This window comes from Bufo bufo, chromosome 7 (genome assembly GCF_905171765.1).
Source record: "Bufo bufo chromosome 7, aBufBuf1.1, whole genome shotgun sequence".
Classification (NCBI taxonomy): domain Eukaryota; kingdom Metazoa; phylum Chordata; class Amphibia; order Anura; family Bufonidae; genus Bufo; species Bufo bufo.
Window position 1 is genome coordinate 174,379,026 of NC_053395.1, and position 18,634 is coordinate 174,397,659.

Below are 18,634 nucleotides of genomic sequence, written 5' to 3' on the forward strand. Positions count from 1 at the left end.
TTCATTTCCATTGGATTGGCTGCTTTTCTCTATTTCTGACATATATGGTTTAGGAGGCGAGTTCCTTGGTGTACCATTTCTGTGCCCTGGTCTTGTAATGCTGGTCTTATGTATATATCTTATTATATCCATGTTTCACCCCTCAAGGCCTACACCAGTGTTTCTAAAGCATCGCTGAGCCTCGCTGACCACAGGGAGCTTGGAAAGATGATGAACACTATAATATTTCATACAAAAATGGTGGATTCCTTAGTTGAAATGCTGGTGGAAACCTCCGATCTCTCCATATTTTGGTACGGACCTTTCTGGATTTGAATGCATTCTTACATTTCCATAAGTTTAATTTTCTGATTTGAGACTTTCTTGCTTAACGTCAGATCCGTTTTTTTTTGTTTTTTTTCTTGTAAGCCAATCTGTACACTAGAGTGAATGATGGATAGATGTTAGTGTTTATTCATACGCCCCCAATGTGTGTCCTGCATACATGGATCCGATTACTTGTATTATACACCATGGTGATTGCAAGTAGTCATATTGGCTCAAAATGTTCAAACGTGGTGGAAATTTAATATTTTTAGCTCTGCCAGTTCATGTCATTAGATGTAATTCTTCAAGCCATGTATCTCTTTTGCATCGCTCACAATTCCCAGCAGAGTCCCAGATCCAAACCTGTATTTGGTCCATACAAGCCCTCATATGATGGTGGATATATCCTGAAGGTAGTCATGAACAGTTGATTATCTGGTGAACGTTGCATCAAAAGCAACCATACACATTTTAGTCCATGTGGGCCATTACATTAGTTCCAACTGATCATATCAGAAAAGAAACTAAGGACTTCTACGGTGCTGCTGGTAGAGAAGGTCTTCAAACAGGTATCTTTCAAAAGAACTTTGAGGGCCTAATACATGATATCTGCTTGAAGACCTTCTATACCAGCAGTGCGGTTGAAACCCTCCATTTCTCCTACATGATTGGTTCTGCACCTGGAGGAAGATGCAGCAGCTCACTTTTCACCCCTTGACTACACTAGAGTGGTACCAATTGGTAGCACAGCAACCAAAGGTGAATGGCCACTTAAGTGCTTGAGCCATACTCGGTCCAGATGATATTGCTCTGTGTTCTGCTATTTCATCTTTTGCATTAGTTCACACGGGCAATACTTGTTCAGTGACACCAGCTGAATGACGAATGTTCTTCCTGGGAACATTCTTTTATGGAAAGATCATTAATGGACTACAGGTTGTCATCACCAGACTCAAAAGATTGTTCGTTGTTAAAGGTCATCTGTCCGCAGACTGGTACCTACGAAGCTGGCTGACCTGTTGGCAGCTGAAGGCATATGTGTTGGTCCCATGTTCATATGTGCCCGCATTGCTGAGAAAAATGATGTTTTAATATATGCAAAAGAGCCTCTTGGAGCAACGGGGGCGTTGCTATTACACCTAGAGGCTCTGCTCTCTCTACAACTGCTGCGTCCTCTGCATTTTGACTTTTTTTTGGAGAAGTCTGGCCCTGCCAATCAAAGGGCAGAAGGCACAGTACTTGCAGAGAGAGCAGAGCCTCTAGGTGTAACAACAACCCCATAAATGATCATTTGGGTTGAAATCATCTGTTTTCATCACTTTGGGGCTAATGTGTTTGGTCCAGCTGCTGCAGTGGTTGGGGTGCCTGCATTCTCTTGGAACAGAGGTAGGCAGCCTCCAGCACTTCAGCTGTTGTAAAACTACAACTCCCAGCATGCATACTTCCTTTGTTTTTCTCAGAACTTTCAAATAAAAAAATGAATGGAGCATGCTGGGAATTGTAGTTTCACAACAGCTAGAGTGCCGAAGGTGGCTGACCCCTGAGATGGAGGATCTGAAAAATGTGTTTTTTTTTTATAATTTTTTTCTATAATATTTAGCTTTTACAGTCGAGCATTTGAGAAGATGTTTCAGCAGTGTTTGGAGCTGCCATCACAGTCAAGATACTCAATCTCGTTCCCCCTCATCTGCACTCATTTTATGAGCTGCACCCATGAGCTGTGTCCCGAAGAGGTATAAATCTGTCTTTAACTTAAATTTTTTACATTGACATATGTTAAGCATTCTATAATATAACCATTGATAAAACCATATCAGATCATTGTCAGTCAATTTATTCCTGTAGAGAAATATTTGACAAATTAATCAAATTAGCAGAATTAAACTAATGATTTGCCTAAATTATTACTTTCTCCGGTGTTATGAAATGGTAGATATACAAATATGGGTAAATGAACATGTGAAATTATTATATTTTGTACTATAAAGGAGAAACCGGCGTGCCTGCTTGTCTGTCTGTACATTACTATGTCTGTGCACACGGCTGGTCAGCTGAGCGTAAATCTGTAAGATTAGGATTTGAGGATTGAATTTTAGGTAGGTTTTAGTGATTCTAGACATTACATTATCTGCTCCCTGCATGGTTTTCGGGTGGGGGCTGCACAGATTCCAGCTACGTTTTTCTTGGAGAAGCACAAAGTCATCCTTCTTATTTGAGGCATGAAATATTTAAAGAGGACCTGTCACCGCTCCTGACCTGCCTGTTTTAATAGATTCGTATATTCCCCATGTAATAACAATTCTGGAGCATCTATTCTTATGGCTCAATGTTGTGCCATTCTTTTATTATTCCTACTAGAATTTATGAATGTATTGCTAGCAGTCTGCAGTAAGGGTACAGAGTGGTGTTACCAGTTGGGGGGGGGGGGGAGTACCTGCACAGTCTGAAAATGGCAGCACTGATTGGATAGAGCCAGACTGTGCAGGTACACACCCCCAACTGGTTACCTCCCCTCGGTATCCTTACTGCAGACTGCTAGCAAATCATTCATAATTTCTAGTAGAAATAATAAAGGAATGGCACAAATCTAGAACCAGCCCTGTGTACCTCACATGGATCTCCAAATTCACTGCTCCAATCATTCTCCTAGATTCTCTTCTGCCTGGATAGCCCCTTTACAATTGCAACTGTTCTTTTAACATTTCAGAGACATCACATCGGCGATCGCAGTCTGTCTCTGTGTAATATGTTCTTGGATGAAATGGCGAAGCAAGCTCGGAATCTCATCACGGACATCTGCACAGAACAGTGCACCCTAAGTGATCAGGTGAATGAACCAGTGTATGAACCAATGTAGCAGGCCACTGGAAGATCTGGTCTGCCATGCACTTGAGTGGTTGGAGCGTAATGCTACATTTCTCCTGCAGTGGTACCCGCTGAAAAAATGTATAGACAGCTGTGTCTTCCTTTGGTGATGGAAGGAAAGAGTTTGTAGTGTTAGTATATTGATGACCTGTCCTCAGAATAGGTCATCAATATCAGTTTGGTGAGGGTCCAACTCCCAACATCCCCACGATCAGCTATTTGAAGACGCCACAGCACTCTTACGGTTGGCGAGTCCTCTTCACGGTCTCACTTTACGCCATCTGACTTCTATACGCCAACTGACTTCTAGTTGCGCTGCCAAGTAACTACAACTGCTGGTCCCGTTCAAAGGAACAAGTTGAGCAGTTGTAATTACACTGCACCATCGCTACAAGTTAGACGGCGTGCAGTGAAATGGTGAAGAAGACACTGCACCCACAGGATCAATGTGCAAGGAATCAGACCCCAGCCGATCTGATATTGATGGTCTATCCTGAGGATAGGTCATCAGTATACTAGCACCGCACAACCCCTTTATGGAAATGTCTGGGCTCTAGATATTGACGACCTATTATTAGGTTGTCATCCATATCAAATGAGTGAGGCTCCGACACCCAACAACCCCCTCTGATCAGCTGTTCTCAGTATCCACTGGTGTCTGAAATCAGAGTGGACAGAGATTAAACCAGACAGCCTCGTCCACTGTCTAAAGGCCGTCCTAGCGTTCTGGAGCTTGGTTCCCTTTTAAGTGAATCTCTTTGTGCTACTAGACAGAGCAGAGGTGGGAGGCTCCTGCTGCAGCTAGTTATCTTACAGTCAGATGGAGGACAGTGATGAGGAGGAGGGTGGACATGACTGTATGGGGAAAAAGTAGGGACTAGTTCTCAATTTCAATTGCAATATTAGACCATATAAAATGAGAAATGTTGGAATTTTTTTGTGAATTTTCTGTTTAGTGTTCCCTCTAAAAACAGAATCGGTATTAATTCAATACAAATGAAATACCAATGCATCAATATTTTAAACACTCTCCAGTCCTTTTTTTTGTGCTGCTATTACGAAAGACCTCAAGAAAGGCACCTGGGTTCATCTTACCTTATGGGGGAGATTTATCAAAACCAGTACAAAGAAGAAGAAAAAATGACTTGGTTGCCCCTAGCTACCATAAGCCAGTTTTCCTTCACAGCAATTTTGATAAATCTCCCCCTATGTCTAGATGAGTTTATATTAGAATCGGTTGGAGTCTTTTTTATGTGTATCTTGTTCCTTGCTTCTCTTTGATGGCTTAGCAAGGCGCATGTTGGGATAGACTGCCCACCTGAGCAGATGCATTTAGCTCATTTTGAGCTAAAAATCCATTTTTCAATTGGTCTTTATTAAAATTGTTGAGCCCCTTTCTCTGTGCAGCCTTGAGATTCTCTAGCAGCAGGATCTGTATTTTTACTCTGTTCCATAAACACTCATTATAGCTCAGTTCTTATTCTACTGATAAGAATGTGACTTAAATAAGTGTTTCTGACCTTTTAGTAATTTAAAGTATATTAGATGACCGGCACAAAGGATTCACACGGCTAGACAAAGACTAAACTCTTTGATAGAACAGTTGAATATTTTTAATAAAAACTCATCGAAGAAAATTGTTTTTTTTAGCCCAAATGAGTAAAATGCAATAAAAAAAAAGGTGTACATGGCCTTTAATGAAAATTTTCTGAGTGTGGCAGTGCAAAAAAAGTCATTTCATGTGTGTTCCCATCTTTTACTTGCCCATTTTGTCTCATAGCTGTATCTTGTTACGTGCTTCTCTTTGATGGCTTAGCAAGGCGCATGTTGGGATAGACTGCCCACCTGAGCAGATGCTATTCTTATGAGATGCTTGGATTCCAAGGATTTAATTATTTTTCTCTTCATTATTCAACTGTAGCTACTGCCAAAACACTGTGCCAAAACAATCAGTCAAGCGGTGAACAAAAAGTCAAAAAAGCAGACGGGAAAGAAAGGAGAACCTGAACGAGAGAAACCCGGGGTTGAAAGCATGAGAAAAAATAGACTTGTGGTTACAAAGTAAGAGCATTTTAGATTTTTGTAATTAAATGTTGTGTGGAATGGCTGACTTGTGTCTTTATTTTTCCCATGTGATGAGTTTTTCTAAAAATTAATCATACTGCATCAAATAAACATTTTCTTTTTAAGCTTACTCTTCTACATCTAAAATAAGTTTTCCTAAAATAATCTGTTGGAAGTCTGAAAGAATAATCAGACTAATTTTAGAAAACATAAGTGAGACTGGAGTCCCAAGTCTAGTGCTTGAACTCTGTAAAGGGGTTGTCTCACTTCAGCAAATGGCATTCATCATATAGACAAAGTACAAGGCACTTACTAATGTATTGGGATTGTCCATGTTGCCTCCTTGCTGGCTTCATTAATTTTTCCATCGCAGTATACAGTGCTCCTTTCCATGGTTATGACCACTCTGCAATGCAGCAGAGATGGTCATGCTTGCACGCTATAAGTGCCAGCCTATGCACACTCTCACCGTCCCGGTCACCAAAGAGGCTGGTGCTTTTTCTTAGCATGCAAACACTGCCACCATTGCTGGATTACAGGGTGGTTATAACCCCTGTATACCAGCAATGTATAAAGCAATGGAAAAATTAATCAATCTGTTTAGCGGGGGTGCAGGGAGTCGAACCCTCACCAATCTGAAACATGACGACTGTGGCAGAAACATTATTTAACCTTTATGAACACTACAAAGACCGCACTAAAGTAATTTTAGCCATTATACTTCTTTTATAATGTATTATACCATGTTATTATAAGGGATCGACCGATATTGATTTTTTTTTTAGAGCCGATACCGATAAACTGTGAACTTTCAGGCCAATAGCCGATAATCTATACCGATATTTTATATCTCATAATATATGTTCTATTAGTTGGTAGTCACTGAGGTGGTGGAAATTTGCATTTGGCACTAGTATATTATAAATGTTAATTATAAATGAATAAAGCCCTTAGTTGGTAGTCAATTTATAATTTATATTTATAATATACTAGTGCCAAATGTCAATTTCCACACCATCCCCCCTCCTCACTGACTTTATTAACCCCTATCAGACCTCAGATGAATAAAAAAAAATCCTCACCTCTCCTGTTCCTCTTCATCTCCGGGTCCGCCGTCTCGCTCCCCTGTCTGGCGTCTCGCTCCCCTGTCTTCTCCGGCCCGCGCTGCACTGTCACCTGACAGTGTGCTGCGTCAGGTCATAGTGCGCGTTCTACGTCCTGATGCTGTACGGGGTCAGGACAGTGCAGCGCGGGCCCCATCAAAGAAGACCAGGGAGGGTGAGTATCGGAAGCGCTTGCTGCGCTTCTTCCCCGCTCCCGACACCCGATGCATACTAGTGCGCGCTTCCATAATGGAAGCGCTCACTATAATTCACTTTATACGCATTATCGGCAAGGTTAGATGCCCATACCGATAATGTACAAAATCCTGAATATCGGCCAATAATATCGGTACTACCAATAATCGGTCGATCCCTAATTATTATATACATTTACTGAAAAACATGCTTTTTCATATATTTGCCTAGAAATAGCTTAACGCATTAGCAGAATTTCTAGGTGTTTGAATGTAGCTTTACAGATACTGTTGCACTGTTATAGATAATATGAATATTGTATTATTATTTTTTTTCCATTTTCCTCTCCAGTTTGGATAAACTGCATACTGCACTTTCAGAACTCTGCTTCTCTATTAATTATGCCCCTAATATGATTGTATGGGAGCATACATTCACCCCAAGAGAATATCTCACCTCGCACTTGGAAATTCGCTTCACCAAGTAAGTGTTGGACACCTGGTATGAAGTTCATTTTTTTTTTTTTTTTTTTTTTTTTTTTATATTATTAACTTCCTGAAAAGTACAATTGCAGATACATCAGATGTGTCATTTCCAGAGAAATATTAAATATGAAAGTATTTTTCTGACTTAAAATGATGATGTGTGGGGAATTCAGGGGTTGTCTGTCATCGGTGATATTTGGAACAGAAGGATGCTTGTGGCTTAGAAAGGAATGTATCGCTTATAATGTGAGCTACAGGAAAGTGAAGGCGAAAGGATATGTTTTCATTAAACCCAATGGCCCAATATTCTTACACTGACAAAATGCAGAATCTCATGACACTGAGCAAATATTTCATTTAAAGGGGTTTTCCATACTCCGGATACTGATGAACTATCCTGAGGCTGAGGTCATCAGTATCCTATCAGTGGGGGCCTGATACAACACACCCCTTTAACCAGCTATTCATTGTAGCCTCCATTGCTGGAACTTGCTCTTGAATGGAGCCGGAAGCATAGCTCCATTGTGGCCAGCTCGACTCCTCTTGAAGTGAATGGGAGATGAGCTGCTGTAACCCGACGTGGCCACTACACTTTGAACGGAGCTGTGCTTCCCGTTCCATTTGTAGTGCTAGCTCCAGTGCCAGAGTTGATCTGCCTCCGTAAAAGGGCCTTAAAGGGGTTGTCCCACAAAAAAAAAAATCTACATTTCTCCAACCAGTATCTCGAGCTGAATACTTCTATAATTGCATGTAATTAACAATTTAGTATAGCCACCTGGTGTTTAAGTTCCTTATTTCTCTGTCCATCTTGCGGAGGTGGATGCGCATGCTCAGTTCCATCCTTCAACTGCCACCAGCCATATATTCCATTACAAGTCGTGACTGTTACAGGGAGAGAGCTGCGGCAGAAAGGGCACACCTCCTGAGATGACATCTATGTGCTGCAGGTCTATGGAATTGTCCATTTGCATACTTCAAGTCCTGTCCAGTATAATAACATCCCTTTTTCTCGTTAATGTCATTGGGGGGACACAGCAACATGTATATACGCCCAGCTACCACTAGGAGGCGACACTAGATATGAAAAAGGTTGGCTCCGCCCAGATGGTCTATAGCCTCTCCACAGGCACTAGGCTAATCAGTTTTAGTCTAGTGTCCGTAGGAGGCAGACACGACCTGCTCTTCTCCTGCAGGTCTTGCTGCAACTTTTTAGCTTTTTTCTTCAATGTCTCTCAGGCGAGTGTGTCTCCACTTGTATTACCAGGGCCTGCGACTGGTTCCTTTTTTCCTGAGACTTCATGTGGCCAGGGATTTCTCTGGTCTTACATTTCACAGTGATATTTTGTTGCAGTTTTTCTGAGGCTCGATTCTCGCCTCCTTTGTATGGGAAGCATGTCTTTCCATTCCCTTCTCCCCCAGGGGTTGGCTGCTTTCTCTGGCAGGATGGGGTTTCCTTCCCATAGGGTGTTTCTCTTTTCCCACCTGCCTTGCAGTGGAAGAAGGCTTGCTCCCTTCCCATGGTGAGTCTTTGCTATTCTTTCTTTATTTTTCCCACCTTGGGTGGCGCTGGGTGTTTCCCTTTGTTCCTTTCTTGCATATGGCCTTTTTTCCCAGTCACTTGTCCTTGGGATCCTGGCGGTCTCCCACAATTTTTTTTCTTTGGAATCTTCCTGGTCCTGGAGCCTCTCTCGGCTCACTTCCTTCGTTTTTCTATCTACCATTTCATGCTATGGCCTCTCCTGGTCCTGTTGGGTCACATGGTTCTCCTGCACCTGTGCGCAGGCTCGGACTGGCCCACAGAGACACAGGTGAATCCCCTGGTGGGCCCCTGAGCAAGGTCGGCCCCTAGTCTCCCACCCCCTGCACCAGTGGCACATAACACCGTGGACTTACTGCATTACATACATATTTTTAATGTACAGCACCTTAACCAGCCCACGGTCATATAAAAAACTTGATAGATTATTGAAGAAACTCCCCACTTTATTATTATAGACTGGATCAGAGCTGAGATGACTTCTAGGTATAGAGGAAAGCTAGCCAGTGTCGTCTTCTCCCCAGGACCTACCTTAAGGTGCTGCCGGCACCCCTATATTCAATCATCTGGCAGCATCTTGCTGCTGTGTGAGCAGGTAATATTTGAATATATCCGTACAGTGGCCCCCCAAAATACATTTTACTGGTGGGCCCTAGGGACCCCAGTCCGACCCTGCCTGTGCGCCCACCCTCGGGGACTGCTTTGGGACATCCCATGGTGCTGTGTCCCCCAATGACATGAAGAGAAAAATTGGATTTTTGTACTTACCGTAAAATTTCTTTCTCGTTCAATTCATTGGGGGACACAGATCCCACCCTTTATTTTCATTTCTCTCCCTGTCTCCGGGCTGCTGTTCTTCTTTCCTTCCCCGGTCCACGACATGTTGGTTCTTTGCTTTTTGTTTCTCTCTCCTACTGCTATTGGTACAAACTGATTAGCCTAGTGCTGTGGAGAGGCTATAGCCCACCTGGGCGGAACCAACCTTTTTCATATCTAGTGTCGCCTCCTAGTGGTAGCTGGGCGTACACCCATGGTGCTGTGAATTGAAGGAGAAAGGGATTTTACAGCAAGTACAAAAATGATTGCATTGTTAGCAGCATTGAATGTAACTATAGAGTTCAAACGCACCAGTATTGTCATTTAATTTCATAGCCTTTTAGCCTACATAAAGATTGTTTTCTATCTTGGTGTTGGGTATTATACATGTGCGGGGAATAACTGAGGCCTCTTTCACACTTGCGTTGTCCGGATCCGGCGTGTACTCCACTTGCCGGAATTACACGCCGGATCCGGAAAAACGCAAGTGTACTGAAAGCATTTGAAGACGGAACGGTCTTCCAAATGCGTTCAGTGTTACTATGGCACCCAGGACGCTATTAAAGTCCTGGTTGCCATAGTAGGAGCGGGGAGCGGGGGAGCAGTATACTTACAGTCCGTGCGGCTCCCCGGGCGCTCCAAGGTGACGTCAGAGCGCCCCATGCGCATGGATGACGTGATCCATGTGATCACATGATCCATGCGCTTGGGGCGCCCTGACGTCACTCTGAAGCGCCCCGGGAGCCGCACAGACGGTAAGTATACTGCTCCACTGCTCCCCACTACACTTTACCATGGCTGCCAGGACTTTAGCGTCCCGGCAGCCATGGTAACCACTCTGAAAAAGCTAAATGTCGGCTCCGGCAATGCGCCGAAACGACGTTTAGCTTAAGGCCGGATCCGGATCAATGCCTTTCAATGGGCATTAATTCCGGATCCGGCCTTGCGGCAAGTGTTCCGGATTTTTGGCCGGAGCAAAAAGCGCAGCATGCTGCGGTATTTTCTCCGGCCAAAAAACGTTCCGTTCCGGAACTGGATGCATCCTGAACGGATTTCTCTCCATTCAGAATGCATTAGGATAATCCTGATCAGGATTCTTCCGGCATAGAGCCCCGACGACGGAACTCTATGCCGGAAGACAAGAACGCAAGTGTGAAAGAGCCCTGAGCTGTGCTATTCCATACCACTTTTTTAATGTCTAATGCCAGGCTCCAGGAGAAGTTGTTGGCCCCCAGTCAGGCTTGAATTTTGCAGAGATTTAGCTAATATTCTCCTCTCTCTCCCCCCATACAGGTCTATTGTTGGCATGACCATGTACAATCAGGCTACACAAGAGATTGCAAAGCCTTCCGAGTTATTAACTAGTGTAAGGGCCTACATGACGGTGCTTCAGTCCATAGAAAACTACGTGCAGATTGACATCACAAGGGTTTTCAACAATGTTCTGCTTCAGCAAACACAACATCTTGACAGCCATGGAGAGCCGACCATCACCAGTCTGTACACTAATTGGTAAGTACTTATGATGATGGATTCTCTTCACGTCTCGTTTAGTGATGTGGATAACTTTTTAACCTTTTTATATCTCGGATGAAATGGCTCTGTGCCTGCAGCACATTCCTAATCCGTGCGCTTCTAAAAAGGTTCACCTTAAAAGGGTTCTGCAGGGTTTGTAGGACCAGCCCTGTCCATGGGTTGTGTCTGGTATAGCGACGAATGAGGCTAATATGCAGTGCCACACACCATGGACGGGGCATGGTGCAGATTTTGGAACAAGGAAGCCATGTTTTATATTCCTATATGCCATAAAAAAATAGTGGTTCCTATTGTCTAAACTCATTTCTGGTGGAACTCAAGGAGCTCAAATATTGCTCTTTTACAAGGGCCCTCAGATATCTGCAAGCTGCTGTGAGATCACAAATGCTTTTCCATCAGGGGTCACAAAGGGATCTTACTAAGGCCTCTTGCACACGACCGTATGGCTTTTTCTGTATTTTGCGGTCCTTTTTAAACGGATTCGTTTTTCTTTCTTCTTTTTTTTTTTTTTTTCAGTAGTGTTTCCGCTTCTGTGTTGCTATACATTTTTACGTTTGGTTTCCGTTTGTGATCCGTTTTTTGCGTATCGGAAACGGCAGCATACAATAATGTTTGAACAGTAAGTACATAAAAAAATTGGGCTGGGCATAACATTTTCAATAGATGGTTCCACAAATACGGAACGGTTACAGGAGACATACGGATGCATTCCGTTTTTTTTCTGCGGAACCATTGACTTGAATAGAGCCACGGAACGTGATTTGCGGGCAATAATGGGACATGTTCTATCTTTGAATGGAAATACGGAAACAGAAACTGAGTACCTTCCGTTGTTTTTTCGGACCCGTTAAAGTGAATGGGACCGCAAAACGGAACACAAAAAAGCGGAACGGAAACGAGAAAAAAAAATGTTCCTGTGCAAGAGGCCTAAGTTATATGCTGCTGTGGTAGCACAAGGTAGGGTCTCGCTAAAGGTACACTGCTGTTATATTATAAGGGGGTCTCGCACAGGTTGCACATGACAAACCATGTGGGTCTCACTCAGTTTTATGTTGCTTTCGGAGATGCACTGTTTGTGCTCCTTAATGCAGTCAAGGCTGGTGCCTCCACCTTGCGGGCTTGGTCCTTTTCACCCACACTTGTATACACAGATTAGTACAGCGGTCAGTGACGGCACACAGCAGAACAGCCGGGGTTAGGCGACAATCGTTTTGGCTGACAATATGCTGGATGAAAGCTTATTTTCAGCCAAAAAGCAATATGCATTACATAGTGTAAGGGATCGCTCTCTCACAGGGCGTCGCAATCTGACTTCTCCTCTGACAACGGGGGTTTAAGTCCAAATGGTGCTTTATTTTGGCTCTTTAGCACCCGCACAAAACATAAACAAAATAAACCCCTGCCCGTCCAGGCCCTAGCTAATACAGAGGTCGTCTCTACCTCACCTATAGAGTGCAGTTCACACAGGACTACGGCTTCCCTCAGCCATGAGATCCAGCAGCCTCCTGGCTTTCACACAGCCTTGTGGCCCCCAGCCCTCCTCGCTGGAACCACACAGAGCCGCTGCTGACTTCCTTCTCCAAGTTCCCCCTGGGCTTCTACACTGACGGCTGGTTTATCCCCTCCCCCCAGTGATTACACCCAGCAGGCCTCGCCTGTGGTGGAATAGTGGTGTGGACTGACTATCCACCCCCTCTACACCTCCATATTGTATGAGGCCTGTCACTCCCTCACAATAGGAAAGGTTATGCTGCTGTGACATCGAAAAGGGACATCACTCCGGTTCACTGCTGTGATATCACAAAGGTTATGCTGCTGTGACATCAAAAAGGGGTATTAGGTACGCTGCTGTGACAAGGGATATCCCTCTGGTATGCTGCTGTGATATCGCAAAGGGATCTCACTCAGGCATGTTGCTGTGGCATCACAAAGGGATATCCCTCAGGTACACTATGACATCACAAAGGGATATCCCTCAGGTACACTATGACATCACAAAGGGATATCACTCAGGCACTCTGCTGTGACATCACCGAGGGATCTCACTCGGGTACACTGCTGTGACATCACAAACTGGTGTCACTCGGGCACTCTGATGTGACTTCACAAAGGGATGTCACTCAGGCACACTGCTGTGACATCACAAAGGAATATCTCTCAGGCACTCTGCTGTGACATCACAAAAGGATATCACTCGGGCACACTGCTGTGACATCACAAAGGGATATCACTCGGGCACACTGCTGTGACATCACAAAGGAATATCTCTCAGGCACTCTGCTGTGACATCACAAAAGGATATCACTCGGGCACACTGCTGTGACATCACAAAGGGATATCCCTCAGGTACACTGCTGTGACATCACAAAGGAATATCTCTCAGGCACTCTGCTGTGACATCACCGAGGGATCTCACTCGGGTACACTGCTGTGACATCACAAACTGGTGTCACTCGGGGCACTCTGATGTGACTTCACAAAGGGATGTTACTCAGGCATACTGAGCCTGTGATGAAGCTAGAACAGCTCTATGCCCTCATTCTTTATACCGTATCTTTTCTTCCTGAATTTGAAATGTCACCTAATTATTTTTTTTTAACCAATAACATGATAAAGAAAAGCGCTTGTCTTCTGCTTATAATCTGTCTCGCTGTATGTTATTTCCAGGTATTTGGAAACACTATTGAGGCAAGTTAGCAACGGTCACATAGCTTATTTCCCAGCAATGAAAGCCTTTGTAAACCTGCCCACCGAGAATGAGCTAACCTTTAACGCTGAGGAGTATTCTGACATATCTGGTGAGTGAAATACGTTTAGTGGTTGACAGCTTGTGCCTCCAATTACACCTTGACCAGCACCTAGGGGGTTGCCCAAGATTCTAAAGGTGTTGTGCACCTTTGGGGAGGGGGGTTGGCAATCCCCCTCCTGGCTGGCATGCGAAGGTCAGCCTATTTAGCTTCTTCCCGTCGCTGGGTGCGGGCAAAACCCCTCTCAAAGATGGACAAGCCCTTTAAGAAATTGGAGGAGGACATATATTAAACGAACCATCACTTATCCGTTGAATCCCTGGCCAGTCCTGCAGCAATGACATAGTTTTGTACATCATTCATGTGACCGCTGCAGCCAGTCACTGGTCTCAGCAGTCACATGTTGTGCATGCAATTGTGTATAATATACGTTACTGCTGCAGGAGCAGCTAAAACTACTTGAACGTTGGGATATTGGATGGGCAAAGTAATGGTTATTGTTTCCATCTTGGTAAACCATGGAGAGAAAACACGGCAGAGGCCATTAGAGGATACGTACACTGATGGGCAAAATGTTTTGAACTTTTGACTTTCAGGCTCCATATTTCACCATCCACTACAGCTTTGAACGTGAGACTAACATCATTTTATAGACAATCGTCTTGGCTATCTCATCTTGCTTCCGATCAGATTCAAGCATGTCTCGACCGAAAACTGTTCCTAGGCCTCCTCTACATGTTCCCAATGTTAGTCGACTCACTAGGGTACGAAAACAGCTTTTTCATCAACTCTACCCCCAACTGTCCGATTGGGTTGAGGTATGGGGACTGTGGGAGTCAATCCAGCACCACAACTTTATTGTCATTGAACCATTTCTACGCCAATCTCGACCTATGCTTTGGGTCGTTGTCCTGCTGGAACACTGTTGTCCTTTTCATACCCATAGCACTTGAGTGTACGAAGTAGCTCATGTTGTTAGTTCCCTTTTCCATTCCAGACCCATTTGCACCCATCAGAGCCCAGTCTATATTGACTTTAGTCTCATCGCTCCAAATCACCTGTTTCCAATCCTCTACTGTCCACTGTTTCTTACTTTTTTGCAAACTCAAGCCAACGCCGCTTATGACGATATTGAAGTCTAGGGTTCTTCCCCTTTTTTTGGGACACCATACCAGACTTGTGTAATGCGTGTCGTGCTGTGCTTGCACGGACGTCTTTGATCTTACTATTACGAAGCATACGAGCCACCTCCACTGCCCTGTTTGTCGCACCAGAACTGATAGTGCCGATTTGTGACGAGCCGATTTGTTGACGCCGATATTTTGCCTGGATGTCCACCTCTTGGCTTTGGAATGGATGGACAGACTTCATTTTGTATTCTTCCAACTGTCATGGCGCTCACATGATGCAGTTTGGCTATTTTCTTTGCCTGAGATACCGCTATTGAGCTGCATGATGCTGTTACTCTTTTCTTGGGAAATCTTCTTCATTGCTGCTCCTGGATTCGAACCAGTGACCTTTTACTTGAGAATCAACCTAATAACACACTGAGCTATTAGGGATTGTGAGAACAGGTTGAAATTTGTAGTCTACAAGAAGAAAAAGTGTTCCACCACCAGGAGCAAAACCGTAACAATGCAGTTACGTAACAAGAATCTGCATAACTAATCATATGCTAAATAGATGCTAGTCCAATTCATGTATGAGATAGCCAAGATGATTGTCTATAAAATGATGGGAGTCTCACGTTCGAAGCTGTAGTGGAGCCTGAAAGTCAAAAGTTCAAAACATTGTTACCCTTTTGCTCGTCAGTGTATATTTCTTATAGTGTAGTATGTTAGAATGCATGCCCGGATATCCAGAAATACATCTTTTTTTTTTTTGTAACGGTAAGCATCTTTGTCATCCAGAACTACTTGTTCTGTCTTTTGCGGTTGCTGAAGTTTTATATTCTGATTATAAACATTTGGTTTTACATTTCCACAGAAATGAGAGCGCTCTCCGAGCTGCTGGGACCATATGGCATGAAGTTTCTCAGTGAAAGCCTAATGTGGCATATTTCTTCCCAAGTGGCTGAACTCAAGGTATTGTATGCGCCTATTTTAGAAGTACTTATAAATGTACAGTATAGTTTAAAAAAAAAGTTCAACATCATTAACTTGATAAATCACTGTTTTTGGTGGAAGTGATATTTCTACACAGCAAATACTTTACTTGTAAATGTAGTAGAGTAATAGAAAAATATAGGCCTAACAATTTGGACACACATGGCGCTCATTCTAAGTAACTGAATTATTTATTGAGAGTGGTGTGCTCAAAATAATAGCAGTGAGGAGTTAAACTGGCGAAGTTATTAATTCTGTGGAATAACCAATTTTAATTTTGGCCCTTATGTAAAAAGGTAGGAGGATGGCAAATGTTGTACAAGTTGGTTATAGGGCATTTCCTTCTGAAATACTGGGGGAAATGGGGTTTTCCAGATATTGTTTTAATGAAGAACATACTTTGATTGAAAAGTTGATTGGAGAGGGAAGAATATGTAGAGAAGTGCAGCAAATTATAGACTGCTCAGCTAAAATGATCTTAAATGCTTTGAAGTGGTAACCAAAACCTGAAAGATGTGGAAGGAATCAGGAAACTACTGTTTGAATGATTGAAGAATAGCCAAAATGGCAAAGTCTCAGGCAATGATCACCTCCAGGAAGATGAAAGAAGATCTGAAGTTGGCAGTGAGCACTGCTACAATCAGAAGACTATTAAAAGTGAAGCCATGTTACCAGTAAGAACTCCCTGGAAAGTCCTGTTGTAATGGGGTGACCAGCCCAATCTCCTGACCTCCATCCTGTAGAGACCTTGTTGGGTGACACCGAAATTGCTGTTTAGGAGGCAAAACCCAAAAATGCAGAACAACTGTGAAATGTAGTCCAAACGTCCTGGACTTGAATACCTGTTCAGAGGGGTCAGAAGTTGGTTGAATCAATGGAACACATATGTCAAACAGTTCTCAGAAACGATGGTTATGCCACTAAATATTCAGTCATTCAAAGTAAAGTAAAATCTCTAACTTTTTGTCCGTTTATACATTACATTTTTGCGTTTTTTAAAGGAAACTTCTGGCACTGCTATTTTTCTTGAACAGCCTAATATTCCTTTTTTCGTTATACGTTGCATACCCCATGCAATAACAGTTCTGAAGCATCTATTCTTATGACTCTGTGCCATTCCTTTATTATTCCTGCTAGAAATTATGAATAAATTACTAGCAGTTTGCAATGAAGGTCCAGCTGGGTTTTTACCAGTTAGAGGTGCGTCCCTACACAGTCTGCCACTGGCAGCACTGATTGGATAATATCAGACTGCGCAGGGACACATCCCCAACTGGTAACACCCATCTGGACCATCATTGCAAACTGCTAGTAATTCATTCTTAATTTCTATCGGTTAAAGGGATGGCACACCATAGTCATAATAAAAGATTTTCTATGACGTTACTAACACAGACCTGTCAGGAGAGGGGACAGCTCCTCTTTAAAAGAGTTTTTAGTGTCTCACACAGTCTATGTTCTGAACTGTGTTATAAAGGACTTTTCTTTGTTCTGTGTATTAACTTTTTTTTTTACTTTGCAGAAACTTGTGGTGGAAAATGTTGAAGTTTTAACACAAATGAGGACAAGCTTTGACAAACCTGAACAAATGCAAGCACTTTTCAAGAGACTATCCTGTAAGTGGTATTCAGGCTCCACAGCTTTCTGTGTTTTTTTTGTTTTTAGGCCTTTTCCATTTATAGTCTTTACTATTTCATATTCGTATAAGGACTCGTACACGTGATCAGCCCATGGTCCATGTGTCTGCTGGAGTTCCTGGGCCAACTGTGGCTGGCCTGAACAGACCGATCGGGGATCAGTACTAGAGATCTGTGATCCGATATTTATCAACTGACCGCATCATAAAACACTCTCATACAGTTCAGTTCCTGGGAGATCCGGCAGACGTGGCGGAGGACTGACTACTGAAGTTCACTTTAAATAGGTTGTCCGGGTTCAGAGCTGAACCCGGACATCCCTCCATTTTCACCCCGGCAGCCCCCCTGACTCAAGCATCGGAGCAGTTCATGCTCCGATGCCCTCCTTTGCCCTGCGCTAAATCGCGCAGGGCAAAGGAATTTTTTGGAGATCTGGTGACGTACCAGGCTCTCCATGGGGCTGCCAGGAGGCCCGGTGATGTCACCGGAACTGATGGGCGGGATTTAGCGCTGCCCTAGACAGTAAAACGTCAGTGTGTTCCGCCCGGCAGTGTGTTATGATAAACAAAAGAGCCCATGCCCTGCACGATTTAGCGCAGGGCAAGGGAGCGCATCTGAGCATGAGATGCTCCGATGCTAGCCTCAGGGGGGCTGCCGGGGTGAAAATAAGGGTATGTCCGGGTTCAGCTCTGAACCCGGATAACCCCTTTAAACGTTTGCAGTATTAATTACAAAACGCTATTGAACTATAAAGCCTATGCATACGGCCATCACCAATTTTATTTAATATCCCAATCAATCTAACACACTAACAAAAATAGGGATCGCTAAGGTATCAATATGTCAAACAATAAGAGTGGAAGGATGTTAAAAACTACAAAACAACAAAGTTTTATTTGTAATGTATTTAAAATGGTAAACGGTGTACAACCCAAATTCTCATGTTCTCTAGGCCCAATCTGTAATCCACACTTGTTCACAGATGTAGCGCAGTTTTGGTGCTGCACACTGGTTACACTGTATCGGCCAGGTGAACTGAACCTCCCAGTGTCTATTTGCAGGCTAATCAAACCAGTAGTGCAAATAGATCCATAGTGTGTTTCTGGAAATCATGGTTAATGGTGTGTACCAGCATTAGACTAATAGATGTCGCATAGATTTTGTACTGTGCATCTAGTGGTAATCAATTAGATCAATATTGCAGCACACGCTGGGTCAGTCAGACGCAGTGAGAGTCA

The 18,634-nt window shown here is 43.4% G+C and overlaps 1 protein-coding gene across 2 annotated transcripts in view; it reads left to right on the forward strand.

The window, feature by feature from the left end:
- The window catches only part of NCKAP1 (NCK associated protein 1), a 119,209-nt gene that overhangs the window by 87,999 nt on the left and 12,576 nt on the right, over positions 1–18,634 (forward strand). The window contains exons 16-24 of one of the 2 annotated variants that reach the window (XM_040439388.1): positions 148–293; positions 1,916–2,039; positions 3,014–3,133; positions 5,093–5,232; positions 6,885–7,016; positions 10,665–10,883; positions 13,575–13,705; positions 15,641–15,738; positions 17,282–17,375. In XM_040439388.1, coding sequence (XP_040295322.1) covers positions 148–293; positions 1,916–2,039; positions 3,014–3,133; positions 5,093–5,232; positions 6,885–7,016; positions 10,665–10,883; positions 13,575–13,705; positions 15,641–15,738; positions 17,282–17,375 — 1,204 coding nt within the window. Of the gene's footprint in view, positions 1–147; positions 294–1,906; positions 2,040–3,013; positions 3,134–5,092; positions 5,233–6,884; positions 7,017–10,664; positions 10,884–13,574; positions 13,706–15,640; positions 15,739–17,281; positions 17,376–18,634 lie in introns of both variants that reach the window. The other variant, XM_040439387.1, reaches the window with a different exon arrangement.